Source organism: Pelodiscus sinensis, unplaced genomic scaffold (assembly GCF_049634645.1).
Source record: "Pelodiscus sinensis isolate JC-2024 unplaced genomic scaffold, ASM4963464v1 ctg58, whole genome shotgun sequence".
NCBI classification, from domain to species: domain Eukaryota; kingdom Metazoa; phylum Chordata; order Testudines; family Trionychidae; genus Pelodiscus; species Pelodiscus sinensis.
Window position 1 is genome coordinate 743449 of NW_027465922.1, and position 20740 is coordinate 764188.

General features: G+C 69.2%; 1 protein-coding gene and 1 pseudogene across 1 annotated transcript; both read left to right on the forward strand.

Moving 5' to 3' along the window:
* Positions 1–852: 852 nt before the first annotated feature.
* Positions 853–19888, forward strand: PRRT4 (proline rich transmembrane protein 4). Its single transcript, XM_075916740.1, is given in 5 exon segments — positions 853–1107; positions 4292–5659; positions 6268–6384; positions 17498–18209; positions 18211–19888. Coding segments are annotated over 5 exon segments (3549 nt in total). The 5' UTR covers positions 853–887; the 3' UTR covers positions 19343–19888.
* On the forward strand, positions 11111–13197 carry LOC142825021 (adenylate kinase 8 pseudogene; annotated as a pseudogene).
* Positions 19889–20740: the final 852 nt, after the last annotated feature.

Genomic DNA, 20740 nt, shown 5'->3' on the forward strand with positions numbered 1-20740 from the left:
AGGGGGGGCAGGACGCAATGTGAGAGCCCACAGAGTGGTGTGTGCGTTGCGGGCAGGGGGTGCAGTGTGGGGGGTGTCTTGAGAAAGCCAGTGTTTGCAGGGGGTGTGGGGGGTGCACAGGTGGGGAGTGCAATCAGTGGGTTGGCAGGGTGTGGCAGGGTCTGCCAGCACTCGGCTGTGCAGTGTGGGGTGGGGTGCACTGGAACAGGGTGTGCACATGCTGGGGTGTGCATGGGAGGTGTGTACAGGATGCGCACAGGGCTGTGGGGGGGCGGTGAGGGGCAGGTTGTGCGGTAGAGTATGGGGCGGGGCGGGCTGTGCGGGAGGTGCGGGGGCGGGACTGTGTGCGCGTGCGGTGGGCTGTGCGGGGCGGGAGGTGCGGGAGGGTTGCGGGGAGGGACTGTGTGTGCGGGGAGGGCTGTGCAGGAGATGCGGGAGGTGCCGGGCGAGGCTGTGTGTGCGGGGCGGGACTGTGTGCGCGGGGCGGGCTGTGCGGGGCGGGACTGTGTGTGCGGGGAGGGCTGTGCGGGGCGGGACTGTGTGTGCGGGGTGGGCTGTGCAGGTGGTGCGGGAGGTGCCGGGCGAGGCTGTGTGCGCGGGGCGGGCTGTGCGGGGCGGGACTGTGTGTGCGGGGAGGGCTGTGCAGGAGATGCCGGAGGTGCCGGGCGAGGCTGTGTGTGCGGGGAGGGCTGTGCAGGAGATGCCGGAGGTGCCGGGCGAGGCTGTGTGTGCGGGGTGGGCTGTGCAGGAGATGCGGGAGGTGCCGGGCGAGGCTGTGTGTGCGGGGCGGGACTGTGTGCGCGGGGCGGGCTGTGCGGGGCGGGACTGTGTGTGCGGGGAGGGCTGTGCGGGGCGGGACTGTGTGTGCGGGGAGGGCTGTGCAGGAGATGCCGGAGGTGCCGGGCGAGGCTGTGTGTGCGGGGCGGGCTGTGCGGGGCGGGACTGTGTGTGCGGGGCGGGAAGCGCCGCCCCGCGCCAGCCCGGCGGCCGGAGCGGAGCGCAGGAGGCAGAGGGGCCGGGGCGCTCGGCAGCCAGACCCAGACCCAGACGCAGGCACCGGCGGGAGGCAGCGGCTGCAGCCCGGGGTCGCTGCGGGCCCGGCACACGGTGAGCGGCCGGGTCCTGGGCGATCGGTGACCCCAAAACCGGAGCGATTCCTCCTCGCCGTGCCCCCGCCCGGCACCTGCTGGCAGGGGCGGCCCTCGGCTCTGGGCGACGGAGCGGGGCTGGGCAGGGCGATGGAGCCGGGCGGTGGAGCGGGGCTGGGCAGGGGCGATGGAGCCGGGCGGTGGAGCGGGGCTGGGCAGGGCGATGGAGCCGGGCGGTGGAGCGGGGCTGGGCAGGGCGATGGAGCCGGGCGGTGGAGCGGGGCTGGACAGGGCGATGGAGCCGGGCGGTGGAGCGGGGCTGGGCAGGGCGATGGAGCCGGGCGGTGGAGCGGGGCTGGGCAGGGCGATGGAGCCGGGCGGTGGAGCGGGGCTGGGCAGGGCGATGGAGCCGGGCGGTGGAGCGGGGCTGGGCAGGGGCTGGCCGGGGGGTCGACCCATCAGAGCCTTTTTCTGTATTTCCTGCACGTTCAAGCCAGTCAGTGCAAACGGGAGGGGGTGGCGTGTGTGTGTGTGTGTGTGTCCGTCCGTACAGGTGTGTGTGTGTGTGTCCGTCCGTACAGGTGTGTGTGTGTGTGTCTGTACAGGTGTGTGTGTGTGTGTGTGTGTGTCCCCATACAGGGGTGTGTGTGTGTCCGTCCATACAGGGGTGTGTGTGTGTGTGTGTGTGCAGGTGTGTGTGTGTGTGTGTCCATACAGGGGTGTGTGTGTGTGTGTGTAGATGCTGAGACGCTGAAGGGACAGCTCCCGAGCAGTCACAGCCACACACTCTGTGTGTAAGATGTGTGTGTGACACTGTGTGTGCATGTGGGGTTGTGCTGTGTGTGAGACATTGTGCATATGGGGTTGTGTGTGACACTGTGTGTGAATGTGGGGTCATGCTGTGTGTATGTTTGGTCCGGGGAAGGTCCCTCAGGAGCTGGCTCCACACAGCAGGGTCAGGGAAGGGTCCTTCAGGCGCCGGCTCCATCATAGTGTGGTCAGGGAAGGGTCCCTCCGGTGCCGACTCCAGCATGTTGGGTTCAGGGGAGGGTCCCTCTAGCTCCAGCACAGTGGGGTCGGGGAGGGTCCCTCCGGTGCCGGCTCCAGCACAGTGGGGTCGGGGAGGGTCCCTCCGGTGTCGGCTCCAGCACAGTGGGGTCGGGGAGGGTCCCTCCGGTGCCGGCTCCAGCACAGTGGGGTCGGGGAGGGTCCCTCCGGTGCCGGCTCCAGCACAGTGGGGTCGGGGAGGGTCCCTCCGGTGCCGGCTCCAGCACAGTGGGGTCGGGGAGGGTCCCAGCTGCGTGAGGGGCTCTGGTGCACTTGGCTTACCCTGTGCTGGGTCTGGGCAGGGCAGCATGGACGCCAGAATGTGGGGACCCCGGGGCTGGGGGCCTCTTGGCCAGCTCTGCCTCCCGTCCCATCAGGCCAGATGCTGTGTCCAGGGCACGCCAGGGGCTGCAAGGCCCCGTGTAATTAGTGAATCCGTTAAACGTTACGTTGAACCAAGTAGCCGATGAACCGCCCCCCCCCCGGGCTTGCCTGGGGTTTGGGTGGGTTTGCTGGTTGCTGTAACGGCTTTTCCGGGGGCAGGGGGTTGGGTGTGACGTGGGGTTGACGCTCTGCCCTGTGCTCACGGTGCCCTGGCTGGCAAACAGGCCGCGTCCGGCTGGAGTCGCTTTGGTGTCGCCATGAAAATGGCTGGAATGAGCCCAGGCAAGCGGCAAACCCGAACCCAGGGCTTGGGCTCTCTGTGGAAAGCTCCAGGGTGCTCCCATCCCCGTGGGACTCAGGCCTGGCAGCCCCGGCAGGGGCCACGGTATGAAGCCGACGCTCGAGGGAAGGGGAGGCCTGCGGGGCCCTGGTGACTCGGGCAGGCCAGGGCTACACAGGGCGGGTTTGGCTGTACACGTGCAAAAGTCGCCCAAAGTGAAAACGGGTCAAACTGGTTTTTCGGCCTCCCCACTGTCCACATTCCCTGGCCACATGGCTAATTCCCTGTCGGCAGACAGAGCAAAGCATTGTGGGTAATCATCCCATCAGGCAGTGTGGTGGGAAGGCAGGGCTGATCCCTGCACTTCTTGGGATTCCCTCCTCACTCTGGGAGCTCTCGGTGCTGCAGCACGGCCGCCTCTCTAGCCCTGCCGCTGGGTTCCTAGCCGGGCAGAGCAGGCGCACTGCAGCGATTTGCTCTTTGCTCGTTCCCCAAAGGGAGCAGCTCACTCTGCTGTCAGACACTTCCCGGAGTTTTGACAGGGGAGGGGTGCAGGCCTGCAGGGCAGCAGAGATCACAGAACACTGAGCAGAGCCCTTAGGGCAGGCATGGTGGGACACTGGCGGAAGCCAGTTCTCTGGACAAAACAAACAGCAGAGTCCGCGCTGGCTCTTTGTCGGCAATAAAGGGAGGGGAAAAGGCAAAAATCTCTGGCAGGGCTGGAAGTTTTGTTGCCAGGTTGCACAGCCGTGTGCACACTCGCTCTGCTTTGCTGCCAAAAGGCAGGTTTGGAACAAAGTGTGCCAGCGTAGCCAGGTGCTCCCCCTCGGAGCCTTGCTGTTGGGTTTGCCGGGGGCCTGGAGAAGGCCAGGGGGCATTTTGTGTTGCAAAGGTGGTACGGGGCACACGCACGTGCACACACACACATGCACACACATAGGGCCTGGCATGCACACACACACGTGCGTGCACACACACACACAGGCGCTCACAAGTAGCCATCTCCTGTTCCTCTGGCTTCTCCCAGTGCAGAGGCTGCCACAGAGGGATTGGATTCCTGCCTGGCGTGGTGCCCCCACCCTTTGCCCTGGCTGGCGTGGGGAATATGCTAGGCCCGTGATCTGCCCAGGTGCTATGGGGTGGGGACGTGTTGCCATCTGTCAGGGTCACATTGTGCCCAAGATCTGGCCAGTGCCGTGGGGTGGGGACCCACAGGACCTGAGGTCCGGCCGGTGCCGTGGGGTGGGGACCCACAGGACCTGAGGTCCAGCCGGTGCCGTGGGCCGGGAACCCACAGGATCTGAGGTCCGGCCGGTGCCGTGGGGCGGGGACCCACAGGGCCTGAGGTCCGGCCGGTGCCGTGGGCCGGGAACCCACAGGGCCTGAGGTCTGGCCAGTGCCATGGGGTGGTTCAAGGCTGGGGCCCCTTGTTCCAGGTTCTGTGGCCTTCCGTGGCATGATGCTAACACCTGACTCCTGCCCCTCTCCCCAGGTCGGCCTGTGCTCCTGCCTGCCGCCATGGGGCGTCCTGGGACCGTGGCCATGTGGCCCGTGCTGGCGCTCCTGTGCCTCGTCCCGCCAGGCTCCTCGCCCGCTGGGGCGCTGGCTGAGCCACGTCAGATCCCACCGCCCGCCAGAGCCAGCGCCCAGGGCGCCCCGCCCAAGGCCCCTCTGCCGGCGTCGGCGCTGCCAGCCAGGAGCCTGGATCCCCTACTCTCCCTCAACCTGGGCCTGAACTTCAAGATCAAGGTGCGGAGCCAGGGCAGCTTCCGGCCGGCGGGTCCCAGCACCGAGTCGGCCCCCGCAGACCTGTCCCCGGCCGACCCAGCGCAGCCCAGAGCTTCAGCCAGTTTCCTGACGCCACCGAGCCGCCTCCTGCCCAACCCGCCCCCCGGCGAGGCCCGGTCCGGCGACTCCTCCGCACCCGGCGAGGCCCGGTCCAGCGACTCCTCCGCGCCCGGCGAGGCCCGGTCCAGCGACTCCTCCGCGCCCGGCGAGGCCCGGTCCGGCGACTCCTCCGCGCCCGGCGAGGCCCGGTCCGGCGACTCCTCCGCGCCCGGCGAGGCCCAGTCCAGCGACTCCTCCACGCCCGGCGAGGCCCGGTCTAGCGACTCCTCCGCGCCTGGCAAGGCCCGGTCCGGCGACTCCTCCGCGCCCGGCGAGGCCCGGTCCGGCGACTCCTCCGCGCCCGGCGAGGCCCGGTCCGGCGACTCCTCCGCGCCCGGCGAGGCCCAGTCCAGCGACTCCTCCACGCCCGGCGAGGCCCGGTCTAGCGACTCCTCCGCGCCTGGCAAGGCCCGGTCCGGCGACTCCTCCGCGCCCGGCGAGGCCCGGTCCGGCGACTCCTCCGCGCCCGGCGAGGCCCAGTCCAGCGACTCCTCCACGCCCGGCGAGGCCCGGTCTAGCGACTCCTCCGTGCCTGGCGAGGCCCGGTCCGGCGACTCCTCCGCGCCCGGCTCGGGCTGGCTGGTGCCCGGCTCTGCACACGAGCCCTCACCAGACGCTGCCCATGGCCCCGGGGGCTGGGCCGAGGCTGGCGCAAAGTGGAATGACTCCCCGCCGCCCCGTTTCCGCAGCAGCCCCTGGGAGCCGGAGTTCCTGGAGCCCTCCCGGCAGGACGCCCTGCCCCCGGCTGCTGGGCAGCCCACCCCCGCCAGCTCCCCCCACGGGCACAGCAAGGGGCTGGAGTTCAAGATCAACATTGACCTGACGGCCGGGCTGGAGCAGGAGGCGGGCACCCCCCCCGGCCACGGCTTGCCTGCCGGGGGGGCCCGGGGCCCGGGCACCAGGAGGAAGCCCCCGCTGCTCCCCAGCCTGCGGGCAGAGATCTCGGAGCTCGCCAGCAAGCTGGGCACCGCCAGTGAGTACGGGGTGGAGCTCGTCGGTCTGCCGTGTCCCCCTCGCAGCCCCCTCTCGGCCGCCCGCGGTGCCCCCAGCCCTTCGCTCGCGCAAGGGGTCTGGCATAGCGCGTGTGACAGACTGAGCTGTGTGCGTGTGCGTGTGCGTGTGCGTGTGTATGTGTGTGTGTGCGTGCGTGTGCATGTGCGTGTGTGTGTGTGCGTGTGCATGTGTGTGTGTGTGTGCGTGCGTGTGCATGTGTGTGTGCGTGTGCATGAGTGTGTGCGCGTGTGAGTGTGTTTGTGAGTGTGTGCATGCATGTTGGTGTGAGTGTGCAAATGTGTGTGTGCGTGCGTGCGTGTGCATGTGCGTGTGTGCGTGTGCATGTGTGTGTGTGTGTGCGTGTGCATGTGTGTGTGTGTGTGCATGAGTGTGTGCGCGTGTGAGTGTGTTTGTGAGTGTGTGCATGCATGTTGGTGTGAGTGTGCAAATGTGTGTCCGTGTGTGAATGTGTGTGTGTGCGTGGGGTCCCCTACTCGTGTCAGAGTCAAGCCCGCCCCCTTTCCGTGGGCACGTGGGGGGAGCCTGCCCCCCGGCTGACCGGCTCTGGCCTTCGCACTCTCCCGGCAGGTTTCTTTGGCCCCACGGTGCCCCCAGACTGGCAGCAGGAGCGGAGGGGGCAGCCCGGGAGGAACAGCACCGGAGGCGCCTGGGAGCAGCCGTGGGACACCAGCCCCTCCCCGCCCGGTGAGCCGTCCTGCCCGTGGGGCCGGGGCAGCCCCCAAACTAGCGCCCCCCACAGCCGGGGCACCTGGGCAGGGCCTCCCGCTGGCCTGGCTCCTCCTAGCTCTGCCCCGGGGCAGGATGCAGGGAGAGACCCGCGGGGCAGGCTGCCTGGGTGCGCAGGCTCCGTGGGGACCCGGCGAGGCGCCGTCGTGGCATCTCCCTGGCTCGGGGAGGGGGCCGGACCTTTGCCCAGGAGCTGGCTCAGCAGGCTGCCGGCTGCCGGGCCCTTGCGCAAGAGCCGAGTTCCCAGCCGGGCGGGGGGAGGGGGCTGGCCCGAGACGCGGGGGAGGGGCGCGACTCTGGGCTCGGTGGCACTTGGCGCAGGTACCCGCTGGCGCCTGGTGCATGCTGTCCCGGGGGGCTGCGGCCGGAGGGAGGAACACGGGGGGTCTGGAGCCTGCCTGGCCCTGGAGGGGCCCGGTTCCTTTAGCCAGGCTCGGGGGCCTGGTGGAGAACCTGGGGCCCCCGCCGCTGCTGGGCGATGGTCCTGGGGCTGTCAAACCCGGGCCGTCTCAGGGCCCGGCACCCCCCGTGCTGCCAGGACTGGGAGATCCTGGGGAGCGGGTCTGGCAGCAGCGGGCAAGTGGCCAGGCCGGGGCCGTTCTGCTCCGGTGTGGTCAGAACACCGGGAACCGCCCCCCCACAGCTCCCCCTCCCGCCCCCCAAGCCCATGAGCCCTGCCCTGCCCCCCGCCCCCTGGCCTTCTCCTGGGGCCCCCACCCTGCCCGGCTCCCTGCGCCCAGCGGGGCCAGGTCCGTGTCCGGCTCCCGGGGAGCTGTGAGTGCAGACGGACCCGTCCCGGAGCGGCTGCCCCCGACGGTCGTGGGGCTCCGTGCCGGCTCGCCACAGAGCCGGGCCGCCTGTCACATCCCATGGGGCGATGGAGCGAGAGCTGCCATCCCCTGCGTGCCCAGGCTGACGGGTGCCAGGCAGCATTAGGCTCCAGCGGGCGCACTCCCCTGTGGCGCGGGCAGGCGGGGGCAGGGGTGCCCCGGGCGCAGGGAGCAGAGAGATGCTGGGTGGCAGCCCGTCAGCCCAGGTAAGAGCCGCCTGCGCGGCGGTGACGGATGGATCCGGACAGGTGAGGACGGGAGGTCTCCGGCGACAGGTCTCTGCAGACACGCCAGGTCCCTGGCTCAGCCTCCCGGGAAGGGCAGTGCAGCCGGGCACCGCCCGCCCGCTCGTCTGCATGGGCACCGGCCGCTGCTCCTTCCCTCCTCCCCACCACAGCAGAAAGCTGGCTGGCTCGTCGGGCCCAGCGGGTCCTGATCAGCAGCTCGGCGTCTGGCGGGCAGGCGGCATCAAGCGGCGTGCCCAGGGGTCGGTTCTAGGGCCGGTTTGGTCCAACGTCTTCATTAATGACCTGAGAGCTCCAGAGCAATGAGCCGCCCCTCCGTCCCCGAAAGATCCTGGAGGGATCCTGGAGGACTCCACACTGGAGCGCTTGGAAGAGGGGGTACGTCTACACTACAGCGCTAGTTCGAACTAACTTAGTTCGAATTAGTTAATTCGAACTAAGCTAGTTCGAACTAACGCATCTAGAACTAAAAACTAGTTCGAACTAGCGTTTTGCTAGTTCGAACTAGTAAGTCCACATTGAGTGGACTCTGAACAGGGCTTAAGGATGGCCGGAAGCAGTGCCGGCAGGGCATAAAAGGAGGACTTAGAGCATGGAGATACTGTCTCAGGCTAGCCGAGGGCTGCGCTTAAAGGGTCCCGACCCCCACCCCGGACACACAGTTCTAAGGGGTGCCCCGCTTGCAAAGAAGTTCTGGCTTGGAGTGCCCTGAGTGCCCACACTGGGCACATCACACCACTCGGCCATCAGCCCGGCTGCACTTGCCGCAGGCTGCCATCTGGGGAGAGGGAGTAATTGGGGGGCTGCAGGAGAGCTTCCACCCCCAGAAGCCCGCAGAGCCAGCCCAGTCCTCCCCATCGGGGGCTCGTACCCCATTCCTCCCTCACCTCCTTCCACTTGCCCTTCCCTAGCCCCCCTTCTTCTTGATGTACAAAATAAAGATAACGTTTCTTCCAACATTGACTCTGTCTTTATTGAACAAAACTGGGGGAGACTGGGAAAAGGAGGTGGGAGAGGGGAAGAGAAAGGCTGGGAGAGGGGAGGGCAACTAACATGATCAGGGGTTGGGAACAGGTCCCAGATGAAGAGAGGCTACAGAGACTGGGACTGTTCAGCTTAGAAAAGAGGAGACGGAGGGGGGACAGGATAGAGGTCTGTAAAAGCAGGGGTTGGGTGGAGAGGGTGCATTCAGAAAAGTTCTTCATGAGTTCCCATAAAGAAGGACTAGAGGACACCAAAGGAAAGGAATGGGTAGCAGGCTTCAAACTAGTAAGAGAAAGTTGTTGTTCTTGACAAAGCAAATAGTTAACCTGTGGAACTCCTTGCTGCAGGAGGCTGTGAAGGCTAGAACTAGAACAGAGTTTAAAGGGAAGTGAGATCAAGTCATGGACGTTGGGTCCATGGAGTCCTATTAGCCAGAGGGTAGGAGTGGTGTCCCTGCCCAAAGTTTGTGGAAGGCTGGAGAGGGATGGCACGAGACAAATGGCTTGGTCATTGTCTTCGGTCCATCCCCTCCAGGGTCCCTAGGGTTGGCCGCTGTGGGCAGACAGGCTACTGGGCTAGATGGACCTTTGGTCTGACCCAGGACGGCCATTGTAAGCTCAGGGCTCAGTGTCGGGGGTCTCAGTGGACCCCCTTGATTTTCATGCACACCTGGTCCTGGGTGGCCAGGCTGGCAGCTCTCCTGCCCTAGACGGCCACTTTCCTGTGCCTAGTGCGGAGATCGTGGACGAGGTCCACGATGTCCGCACTAGCCCAGGAAGGTGCCCGCCTCTTGCGGTCCAGGGCAAGCTCCCGGGAGCCGCCAGCCTGGTCCCGGCAAGAGGGGGTGGGCTGGGGGGCATCGGGTGGGTGGCTCTGTGCCGTGCCAGGTGCAGGGTCTGCTAGCTGGGTGCTGGCAGGCTTGCACCTGGCACGGGCACCGTAGCCAGCCCGTGCCCCTTTAAGGGGTCCGGGGCCGGGAGGGGGGCATAGAGTTTCCCTGGTGTTGGCCAGAGTGGCCACCAGGGAAACCTGGGGAGGGCTAGCCTCCCACTAGTTCGAACTAAAGGGCTACACAGCCCTTAGTTCGAACTAGCTAGTTCGAACTAGGCGTTAGTCCTCGTAAAATGAGGTTTACCTAGTTCGAACTAAGCGCTCCGCTAGTTCGATTCAAATTCGAACTAGCGGAGCGCTAGTGTAGCGCATAGGAAAGTTAGTTCGAACTAACGTCCGTTAGTTCGAACTAACTTTCTAGTGTAGACATACCCAGGGGAAAGTGATCAGGAACAGTCAGCAAGGGCAAGTCCTGGATCACCAAGGGCAAGTCCTGCCTGAGCAGGTGAAGTACCTGGCTCTGTGCACATGGGGAAGTCGGCGGATGTGATAGACCTTGACTTTAGCAAGGCTTTTGATACGGTCTCCCACAATATTCTTACCAGCAAGTGAAGGGAGTCTGGATTGGATAAATGGATGGTAAGATGGATAGAAAGCTGGCTAGAAGGCCGGGCCCAGCGGGTAGTGATCAATGTCTCGATGTCAGGATGGCGGTCGGTTTCTAGAGGAGTGCCCCAAGGTTCGGTTCTAGGGCCGGTTTTGTTCAACATCTTGATTAATGACCTGGCCGAGGGGATGGGTTGCACCCTCAGCAAGTTTGCGGATGACACTGAGCTGGGGGAGAGGTAGATACGCTGGAGGGCAGGGATGGGTCCAGAGTGACCTGGACAGATTAGAGGGTTGGGCCACAAGAAATCTGATGAGTTTCAACAAGGACAAGTCCTGTCCCTGGGGCGGAAGAATCCCAAGATTTGCTACAGGCTGGGGAGCGGCCGGCTAAGTAGCAGTGCTGCAGAAAAGGCCCTGGGGGGTGGAGAAGCTGGAGATGAACCAACAGGGCGCCCTGGTACCCAGGGGTGTGTCTAGACTACAGGGTTCTGTTGACAAAACTACCCCTGCGTCTACACTACTGCCGCATTGGCCACAGTAAGTCGACAGAACTCGGCAGTAACCCTCCTTTCCGAGGAGTAACGCCTTCGTTCAAAAGCACTCCTTCGGAAAAGGCGCCGCTGCCTGCAACCGGGGCCTTTGGAAAGCGTCTAGCCGCTGCGTAGAAAAGGCAGCTTGTCGGCAATACCGATCGTAGCCTAGACGCTCGTTTTCGACAGAGGCGTGCAGTCTACACGTAGCCCAAGACGGCGAATGGCGTATTAGGGGCATTAGGAGGAGCGTGGCCAGCAGATCCAGAGGTGTCATCATTCCCCTTTATTCAGCTCTCGGGAGGCCACATCTGGAGCGTTGTGTCCAGTTCTGGGCCCCCCACTACAGAGAGGATGTGGGTGCATTGGAGAGGGGCCAGCAGAGGCAACCAAAATGATGCGGGGGCTGGAGCACATGACCCATGAGGAGAGGCTGAGGGATTTGGGCTTGTTTATCCTGCGAAGAGCAGAGTGAGGGGGGATTGCCAGAGGAGGCTGTGAAGGCTGGGACTAGAACAGAGTTTAAAGAGAAGCTGGATAATTTCATGGAGGTTAGGTCCATAAAAGGCTATTAGCCAGGGGATAAAATGGTGTCCCTGGCCTCTGTTTGTCAGAGGCTGGAGAGGGATGGCCGTTCTTATTTTCTTATGATTTGAGAGCAGCCGGCAACTCCCTGCAGGGGGGATCCAAAGAGGCTGGTGAGAGGCTGTTCTCAGTGGGGGCAGAGTGAGGAGCGATGGGCTCAGGTTGCCGTGGGGAAGGTCTGAGTTGGATGTTAGGACAAACTGTTTCCCTAGGCGGGTGGGAAGCGCTGGGCTGGGCTCCCTGGGGAGGGGGTGGAGTCTCCATCCCTAGAGGTGGTTAAGTCCCAGCTTGACCAAGCCCTGGCTGGGCTGATGGAGTCGGGGTCGGTCCTGCCTTGGGCAGGGGCTGGACTCAGGGACTCCAGAGGGCTCTGCCTGCCCTGGGGTTCTATGGTTCCATGGCCCTGCTGCCCTCTGGCTTCCATCCCTGCTGCAGCTGCCCAAGCAGGCGAGTGCCTCTTCCCCCACCCATGTCCCCGTGCCAAGGGGCTCGGCTCAGCCAGCCGTGGGCCTGGTGCCGCTCGCGGGAGCCCCTGGCCATGGGCGGGCAGCCTGGGGGTGGCAGCTTGGGGATGCAGGGAGCCGTGTTCCGCCCGCCCCGCTGGTCTCTGTGACCTCACAGCCGCCGCCGGGTGACGCCGGAACCCGGGGCTGGGTTTGGAAGCCGCCGGCGGAGCAGGGAGCGATGGAGGCGGCTGCCAAGCCCCACGAGCCCCCAGCCATGGCGCTATACGCCGAGAGGCACGGCGTCTTCCAGCTGATGCAGAGCATGATGGAGGCGCTGCTCATCCAGCAGCCCACGGACCCCATCTCCTTCCTCATCGACCACCTGCGGCAGGACAGCGACCAGGTGCCCCGGGTGCTCCTGCTGGGCCCCCCGGCCGCCGGGAAAACCGCCATCGCCATGTGGCTCAGCAAGCACCTGAACGCCACCTACCTCAGCCCGGCGCGCCTGCTGGCCAACAAAACGCTGGTGCGGGCCAGGGAGGCGCAGGGCTACCAGGAGCGGCAGGAGCCGCTGCCCGACGCGCTCTGGGTGGGCCTGCTGCAGGACCGGCTCTCGGACGTGGACTGCGTGCGGGAGGGCTGGGTGCTGGACGGCTTCCCCCAGACCCGCGCGCAGGCCTTGCTGCTGCAGACCGGCGGGGTGGCGCCGCGCCACGTGGTGCTGCTGTACGCGCCCGACCCTGTGCTGCTGGAGCGGAGCCTGGGCAAGCGGCTGGACCCCGCCACGGAGGAGGTGTACCACACCACCTTCGACTGGCCGGCCGACCCCGCCGTGCAGCAGCGCCTGGTGCAGCCCGCCGGCTGCTCGGAGCAGGCCACGGCCAAGCGGCTGCTGGACTATCACCGCAACCTGCCCGGCCTCTTCCAGGCCTACCAGGGCCGCCTGCAGGCTGTCAACGCCGACCAGCCCTGCGCCGACGCCTTCGCCCAGGCGCTGGCCTTCGTGGAGAGCCAGCCCCGCTCGGCCGCCCCCTTCACCCCCCGCGTGCTGCTCTGCGGGCCGCCCGGCAGCGGGAAGAGCCTGCAGGCCGCGCTGCTGGCCCAGAAGTACGGGCTGGCCAACGTGAGCTGCGGGCGGCTGCTGAAGGAGGCGGCTGCGGACAAGTCCCGGGTCGGGGAGCTCATCAAGCCCTACCTGGACAGCGGCCGCCCGGTGGCCGACAACCTGGTGCTGAAGGTGCTGCGGGAGCGGCTGGGCCGGCCGGACTGCGTGGACGGCGGCTGGGTGCTGCACGGCTTCCCGCGCGACGCCGACCAGGCAGAGCTGCTGAGGGCCGCCGGCTTCCTCCCCAACCGGGTCTTCTTCCTCACCCTGCCCCTGGAGGCCGTCCTGGAGCGGGTCTCGCAGCGGGCCACCGACCCCGCCACGGGCCAGCGCTACCACCACCTCTACAAGCCGGCCCCGAGCCCGGCGCTGCGCCGGCGCCTGCGCCAGCACCCCGAGGACGCGGCCGAGGCGCTGGAGACGCGGGCGGACGTGTACAGCCGGCACGTGGGCGGCCTGGAGGAGTTCTACGAGGAGGCCATCTACGTCAACGCCGACCAGGACCCCTACACCGTCTTCGAGGTCCTGGAGAGCGGCCTGGTGCGGCCCCTGCCCTGGCGCCCCGAGTAGCGCCCGGCCGCGCAATACAGACCTGTTTGCACTCGGGGCTGGGCTCCTTGGCTTTCCCGGCGCCCTGCCCAGGAACGGGGGGCGTAACAGCGGGTGCCAGTGAGCGCCCAGCCCGGACCCCGACCCTCTGCCGCTGCCCGTCTGGCCCTGCCTCTCCCCAGCCCTGACGGGACCCAGGTGCCTGCTGCTCCCAGCTCGGCTGCCAGAGCCGGCTCCCTGCTCCATGGGGCTCCGGAGAAGGTGCCAGCCCCCAGCCTCTGCCCCGCAGCCCCTAGCCAGCCCCCAGCCTCTGCCCCACAGCCCCTAGCCAGCCCCCAGCCTCTGCCCCACTGCCCCTAGCCAGCCCCCAGCCTCTGCCCCACAGCCCCTAGCCAGCCCCCAACCTCTGCCCCACAGCCCCTAGCCAGCCCCCAACCTCTGCCCCACAGCCCCTAGCCAGCCCCCAGCCTCTGCCCCACAGCCCCTAGCCAGCCCCCAGCCTCTGCCCCACTGCCCCTAGCCAGCCCCCAACCTCTGCCCCACTGCTCCTAGCCAGCCCCCAGCTTCTGCCCCATAGCCTGTAGCAAGCCCCTAGCCTCTGCCCCACTGCCCTTAGCCAGTCCCCAGCCTCTGCCCCACTACGCCTAGCCAGCCCCCAACCTCTGCCCCACTGCCCCTCGCCGGCCCCCCAGTTCCTCCCTTTCCCGTTGTCTCCCTCCCCAGAGCCGATTGGTCCTGTGGCTGTCCCATCTGCCTGGGCATCTCGGAGCAGGGCCTGTGGCGGGGTCTCAGGGTGCCCGGCCGGGGCAGTAGCTCCATGCAGGGGGTAGGACTGAACCCCCCCTCCCGTGCCCAGGCCTGTCCGAGCGCCAGGCTGCTCTCAGGGCCCAAGGGCTGGAGAGGGAGAAGCCCCACGTCTGTGGCGTGGCAGGCGTAGCCCCCCAGGCCCGAGTTCTGCCCCCAGGGCTCAGCGCTGGGAGCCGGGGCAGACAGCCGGCTCCGGGGCACATTCCTCTGCCGTGATGCAACCCTGCGCCGGAGCGATGCCGGAGCTAATCCGGGGGGGGGGGAGCTGGGCGCGGAGCCGACCTGGGCCAAAGCCCCGGATTAGGCTAGAGAGGGGTAAACAAAGTGAGGGAGCCGGGCTGGGCTGAGCTCTGGGGGGGGGGGATCCCCGGCACAGCTGGAGCCCCTGAGCCGGGGGAGCCGGGCTGGGCTGAGCTCTGGGGGGGGGGGATCCCCGGCACAGCTGGAGCCCCTGAGCCGGGGGAGCCGGGCTGGGCTGAGCTCTGGGGGGGGGGGGGATCCCCTGCACAGCTGGAGCCCCTGAGCCGGGGGAGCCGGGCTGGGCTGAGCTCTGGGGGGGGATCCCCTGCACAGCTGGAGCCCCTGAGCCGGGGGAGCCGGGCTGGGCTGAGCTCTGGGGGGGGGGGATCCCCGGCACAGCTGGAGCCCCTGAGCCGGGGGAGCCGGGCTGGGCTGAGCTCTGGGGGGGGGGGATCCCCTGCACAGCTGGAGCCCCTGAGCCGGGGGAGCCAGGCTGGGCTGAGCTCTGGGGGGGGGGGATCCCCTGCACAGCTGGAGCCCCTGAGCCGGGGGAGCCGGGCTGGGCTGAGCTCTGGGGGGGGGGATCCCCTGCACAGCTGGAGCCCCTGAGCCGGGGGAGCCGGGCTGGGCTGAGCTCTGGGGGGGGGGGATCCCCTGCACAGCTGGAGCCCCTGAGCCGGGGGAGCTGGGCTGGGCTGAGCTCTGGGGGGGGGGGGGATCCCCTGCACAGCTGGAGCCCCTGAGCCGGGGGAGCCGGGCTGGGCTGAGCTCTGGGGGGGGGGGGATCCCCTGCACGGCTGGAGCCCCTGAGCCGGGGGAGCCGGGCTGGGCTGAGCTCTGGGGGGGGGGGGGATCCCCTGCACAGCTGGAGCCCCTGAGCCGGGGGAGCCGGGCTGGGCTGAGCTCTGGGGGGGGGGGATCCCCTGCACAGCTGGAGCCCCTGAGCCGGGGGAGCCGGGCTGGGCTGAGCTCTGGGGGGGGGGGGGGATCCCCTGCACAGCTGGAGCCCCTGAGCCGGGGGAGCCGGGCTGGGCTGAGCTCTGGGGGGGGGGGATCCCCTGCACAGCTGGAGCCCCTGAGCCGGGGGAGCCGGGCTGGGCTGAGCTCTGGGGGGGGGGGGATCCCCTGCACAGCTGGAGCCCCTGAGCCGGGGGAGCCGGGCTGGGCTGAGCTCTGGGGGGGGGGATCCCCTGCACAGCTGGAGCCCCTGAGCCGGGGGAGCCGGGCTGGGCTGAGCTCTGGGGGGGGGGGATCCCCTGCACAGCTGGAGCCCCTGAGCCGGGGGAGCCGGGCTGGGCTGAGCTCTGGGGGGGGGGGGGGATCCCCTGCACAGCTGGAGCCCCTGAGCCGGGGGAGCCGGGCTGGGCTGAGCTCTGGGGGGGGGGGGGATCCCCGGCACAGCTGGAGCCCCTGAGCCGGGGGAGCCGGGCTGGGCTGAGCGCCGGGGGCGCCTCGTTCTGCCCGGCCTGGGGGAGCCGCTGGCGTGCGGGCGACGGCGCGTTGGCCTGGGTCCCGCCGTTCCCAGCGGAGCCACGGAGCCGGGCCGGGCACTGTGTGTGCCGCTCTTCGGAGCTCCGAGCCCTGCCCCGCGCCAGCCAGCCCCCTGGGGCCCATGGCCCCTGCACCCCACGTTCTGTGGGCCTGGGGCACCCGGGCCGGGGGGCTCTCTCTGCGGGGAGGGGGGCTCCGCAGCTTGGGGGCTTGGCGCTGGGCCTCATCCTGAGCTGGTACCAGCCCCGCCCGGTCACGGGGGGGAGGGGGGAAGCTCAGCCAGCCGGTTCCCCACAAGCAGCCTGCACCCCTGTGGGTCCCACCAGCAGCCCCGGGATTAGGGCTGGTGCTTTCATGTGCTCTCCGGAGCAGAGGCCCTGGCTGGAGGCTTCCCCGCCGGGCGCTGAGGTGGGGGATGGGAGCGGGGCCGGGCGGGGCGGGGGGGGGGGGGGAGTGTTTGCACAGCCTGACTGAGCCCTGGAGGCCGCAGCACCACACCCCGATCTGGGGCCTGAAGGCCTGTCCCTATTGCAAACAACGCGCCCCCGCCCCCCACCACGTGTTCTGTGCGTGTCTCCCAGGGGGTGGTATGTTACTGTGCACGTGTGCGTGTGTGCACCCTGGGACACGTGTGCCTGTGCTGCAGTCGGGGCATGCTGTGTGCAGCGTGTGTGCGTGTTCTGCGTGCACTGGGACACGTGTGTGTGCGTGGGCTGGGGTCTGTGTGCTCCGGGGCTGGTGCATGCTCTGTGTTCAGAGGCTGTGCACGCTCTGGGCCTGTGCACACGCACTCTGTGAATGCTTGCACGTGCGCTCTGGGGCCTCTGTGTGCAGGGGGGTGGGTGCTTTGGGCTGGTGCCTCCTCTGGATGTGCACACACGTTCTGGGGCCGATGCGTGTTCCCTGTGTGCACGTGTCCTGTGTGCGCTTGTGCACGGTTGTGGGTTGGTAGCTCCTGTGGTGTGTGCGTGTGCACGCTCTGTGTGCGCGCACGCTCTGTGCAGGCATGTGTGCATGCTCCGTGTGTGCACACGCTCCGTGTGGGCACGTGTGCATGCTCCATGTGTGCGTGCTCCGTGTGTGCGCACGCTCCGTGTGGGCACGTGTGCATGCTCCGTGTGTGCATGCTCCGTGTGTGCATGCTCCGTGTGTGTGCAGGCGCTCTCAGGCCCGTGCGTGTTCGGTGGGAGGCGGAGAGGCTGGTCAGCCACAAAGGGTCTGTCTACACTACCACTCTAGTTTGAACTAGGGTGGTAACGTAGTCAACCGGAGTTGCAAATGAAGCCTGGGATTTGAATTTCCCGGGCTTCATTTGCATGTTGCCGGGCGCCGCCATTTTTAAATCCCCGCTAGTTCGGACTCCGTGCCCGCGGCTACACGCGGCTACACAGGCAGGCATGGACTAGCTAGTTCGGACGAGGCTTCCCATTCCGAACTACCGGTACTCCTCCTTGTGGAGCATGCTCTGTGGAGTGTGCGTGTAGCGCGGGGCACGGAGCCCGCACTAGCGGACATTTAAAAATGGCGGCGCCTGGCGAGATGCAAATGAAGCCCGGGAAATTCAAATCCTGGGCTTCATTTGCAACTCCGGTTGCCGACATTAACCACCCTAGTTCGAACTAGGGGCTAGTGTAGACAGACCCTAAGGTGTATCCATCACCCCTATCTTGCCCCATCGGTCCCCCGCCCCCGTGGCCAGGCCGCTGGCACGGCCCAGCTCTGAGGAGCACGAGAATTGTGCGAGGGGGCTGGGCTTGGTGGGTGTCACCAGGGCACTGCCTCCCCCGGCTAACGGCTTCTCCGTCTCCTTCCTCCCCAGGCCCAGCCCCGGGCCGGCCCGGCCCCTCTCCCGGCAGCGGGGAGGCGCTGGCGGCCTGGCCCAGGTGCCCGCCGGAGAAGCTGGAGGAGTGCGGCTCCCCCAGCCCCGAGCCCGGGGCCCCCCCGGGGCCGGGTCTCCTGCCCTCCCTGCCCCTCTTGGTCCCGCTGCACGCGGACTGGAACACGGCCATGGCCACCTGGGGCCTGGCCTGGGACGCCCACGTCTACGGGGCCGGCTCCCTCTTCGGCCTGCTGGCCCTGCTGGCCCTGCTGAGCCTGGCCTGCCTGGCCTGCCGCTGCCCAGCCGGCTGCTCCCTCCTGGCCGCCCTGGAGCTGCTGCTGCTGGTGGCGGGCGGGGCCCGGGCCTTCCTGCTGTGCTACGACGCCTACGGGCAGCAGGAGCGGCTGCCGGCCTTCGCCTCGCTGCTGCTGCACGACCTGCCCTTCCCCTGCCTCTCCTCCGCGCTGGCCGTGGCCTTCCTGCCGCTGGCCGCCCGCTGCCGCGCCCGCCGCTCCCGCCTCCGGCCCCCCGGCTGCCTGGCCGCCCTGGTCCTGCTGCACTTCTGCATGGCCGTGGGCGCCGTGCTGGCCGGCGACCTGCTGCGCCCGCTGCCCTTCCTGCTGCTGGCCTCGCGGGCGGCCTTCGCCCTGCTGGCCGCCCTGCTCGCCCTCGCCGTCCTGGCCTTCTGCTGCCAGGGCCGGGCCCACGGCGCCCCCCCCGCCCGGCGAGCCCCTGGCCGGCGCCTGGAGCCGGGCCGCGCGCACCACGCTGCTGGCCGCCGGCTTCGCGCTGCTGAGCGCCGCCCTGCAGGCCTACGCCATCCTGCACGCCCTGGGCTACGGCCTGGCCCCCGCCCGCTTCGGGCCCTGGCCCTGGTGGTCCCTGCAGCTGGGCTGCCGGCTGTGCGAGGTGGGCACGGGCCTGCCCCTGGCCCTGCTGGGCCTCTACCCCGTGCTCTGCTCCCCCCACAGCCCCCGCGGGCCCTGCTGGGGCGCCCTCTTCTGCCTGCCCCTGGGCCGCAGCCCCCTCAAGGCCCCGCTCCTGCCCTCCGGCTTCCAGTGGGCGGTGGCGCCGCACGAAAAGCTGGGGCTGGGCGACCGCCTCGCCCGCAGCGACTCCGAGTTCCTGCCGCTCTACGCCCTGGCCGGGGGCCCGCGCCGCGGTAGCGCCCAGAGGCCGGGGGCCTCGGGGACGCGCCTCGAGGGTGGCTCCGGCTCCGCCGCCTCCTCGGTCCTCAGCATCGCCACGGCCGGCGACCCCACGGCCGACTTCCGGCCCCCGTCGCCCATCGACCTGCGGCGCAGCATCGACGAGGCCCTGTTCGGCGAGGCCCTCTTCCCCGCCGGCGGCCTGGCGCTCAGCCTGCACCGGGCCCCGGGGCTAGGGGAGATGCCGGCTGGGCATGGCCCGTACCGGACGGCCTCCTGCCTGCCGCTGGAGACGGCCCCGCCCGAGGGAGGCCACGGGCAGGTGTCCCCGGCCGCCAGCGCGCCCGCCGAAGCGCCCAACGCCGCCCCCTCCTCTCCGGGCAGCCGCGGCTCCAGTGCCTCCGAGAAACTCTCCCTGGCCGGCTCCTCCCTGGCCCTGTGCCCCAGCCCGGAGAACCCCCCCCAGGTCTCCTCCGCCTACGCGCAGGCGCTGCCCCGGGGCGAGAGCAGCCCCTGCCGCTCCCCCCCGCCGCCTGGGGGGCCCTACCTGCCCCTGGCCCAGCCCTCCCAGGAGTCCCTGGACTCCCTGGCCCCGCCGCCGCCGGCGGGCGAGACGGCCGGGCTGCAGGACGAGTTCATGGACGTGTGCCGGCAGATCGACGCGCTCAGCGTCAGCAGCGACACCATCGACCTGTAGGGAGGGGCCGCCCGGGACCCCCGGCCGCCGCCTTCCCCGCGGGCCCTGGCCCCATGGCGCTATGCACGGGCCCGGCCCACCTCCAGGGGCCCCTCGGGTGGGACCCAGTGCATGGCCCCGGCACTCCAGCAGGGGGCGCCCAAGCAGCCGCAGCATCCGGGGGCAGATTGACACGTCCCCCCACGGCCGTGCTGCCCTGCCCGGGTATCACCCCCCACCTGCCGGGGAAGGGCGGGAGCAGCCTGCCACTGTCGCGGGGGGGGGGCTCCCTGCGGGCAGGAGACGGGACAGCAGGCGCCCCACAGCCGGGGGCCAGGAGCCCGGCTCCCTCCCCCCGCTCCCTGGAGGTGGCTCAGTGCCTGGTGACCCCCCCTTCGCCCCGGCTGCCTCCCCCAATGCCCCTCCCCCGGCCGGGTGGGGCCCAGACTTTGACCCCGTGACTAGCAATGGATTAGGTTTGTGCTTTGTGCTCCAGACTCCCGAGCCTGAGACGAGCCCCCGGCCTGGGGCCGACCCCCCCCCCCCCGGTCAATAAAGTATTTTATCAACAGGAGCAGCTGCCGTCCTTCTCGGGCACCAGGAGGGGGGTTACCCGGCCCAGCCACCCAACCTACGGCCTGGGCACAGCCACCTGGGGCCCCCCCCACCCCGAGAGCCCCAGCACAGCCGTCTGGGGCCCCCCCCACCCCGAGAGCCCCGGGCACAGCCGCCTGGGGCCCCCCCACCCCGAGAGCCCCGGCACAGCCGTCTGGGGCCCCCCACCCCGAGAGCCCCGGGCACAGCCGCCTGGGGCCCCCCCCACCCCGAGAGCCCCGGCACAGCCGTCTGGGGCCCCCCACCCCGAGAGCCCCGGCACAGCCGTCTGGGGCCCCCCCACCCCGAGAGCCCTGGGCACAGCCGTCTGGGGCCCCCCACCTCGAGAGCCCCGGGCACAGCCGTCTGGGGCCCCCCCACCCCGAGAGCTCCGGGCACAGCCGTCTGGGGCCCCCCACCCCGAGAGCCCCGGGCACAGCCGCCTGGGGCCCCCCCCACCCCGAGAGCCCCGGCACAGCCGTCTGGGGCCCCCCACCCCGAGAGCCCCGGGCACAGCCGCCTGGGGCCCCCCCCACCCCGAGAGCCCCGGCACAGCCGTCTGGGGCCCCCCACCCCGAGAGCCCCGGGCACAGCCGTCTGGGGCCCCCCCACCCCGAGAGCCCCGGGCACAGCCGTCTGGGGCCCCCCCACCTCGAGAGCCCCGGGCACAGCCGTCTGGGGCCCCCCCCACCCCGAGAGCTCCGGGCACAGCCGTCTGGGGCCCCCCCACCCCGAGAGCCCCGGGCACAGCCGTCTGGGGCCCCCCACCCCGAGAGCCCCGGGCACAGCCGCCTGGGGCCCCCCCCACCCCGAGAGCCCCGGACA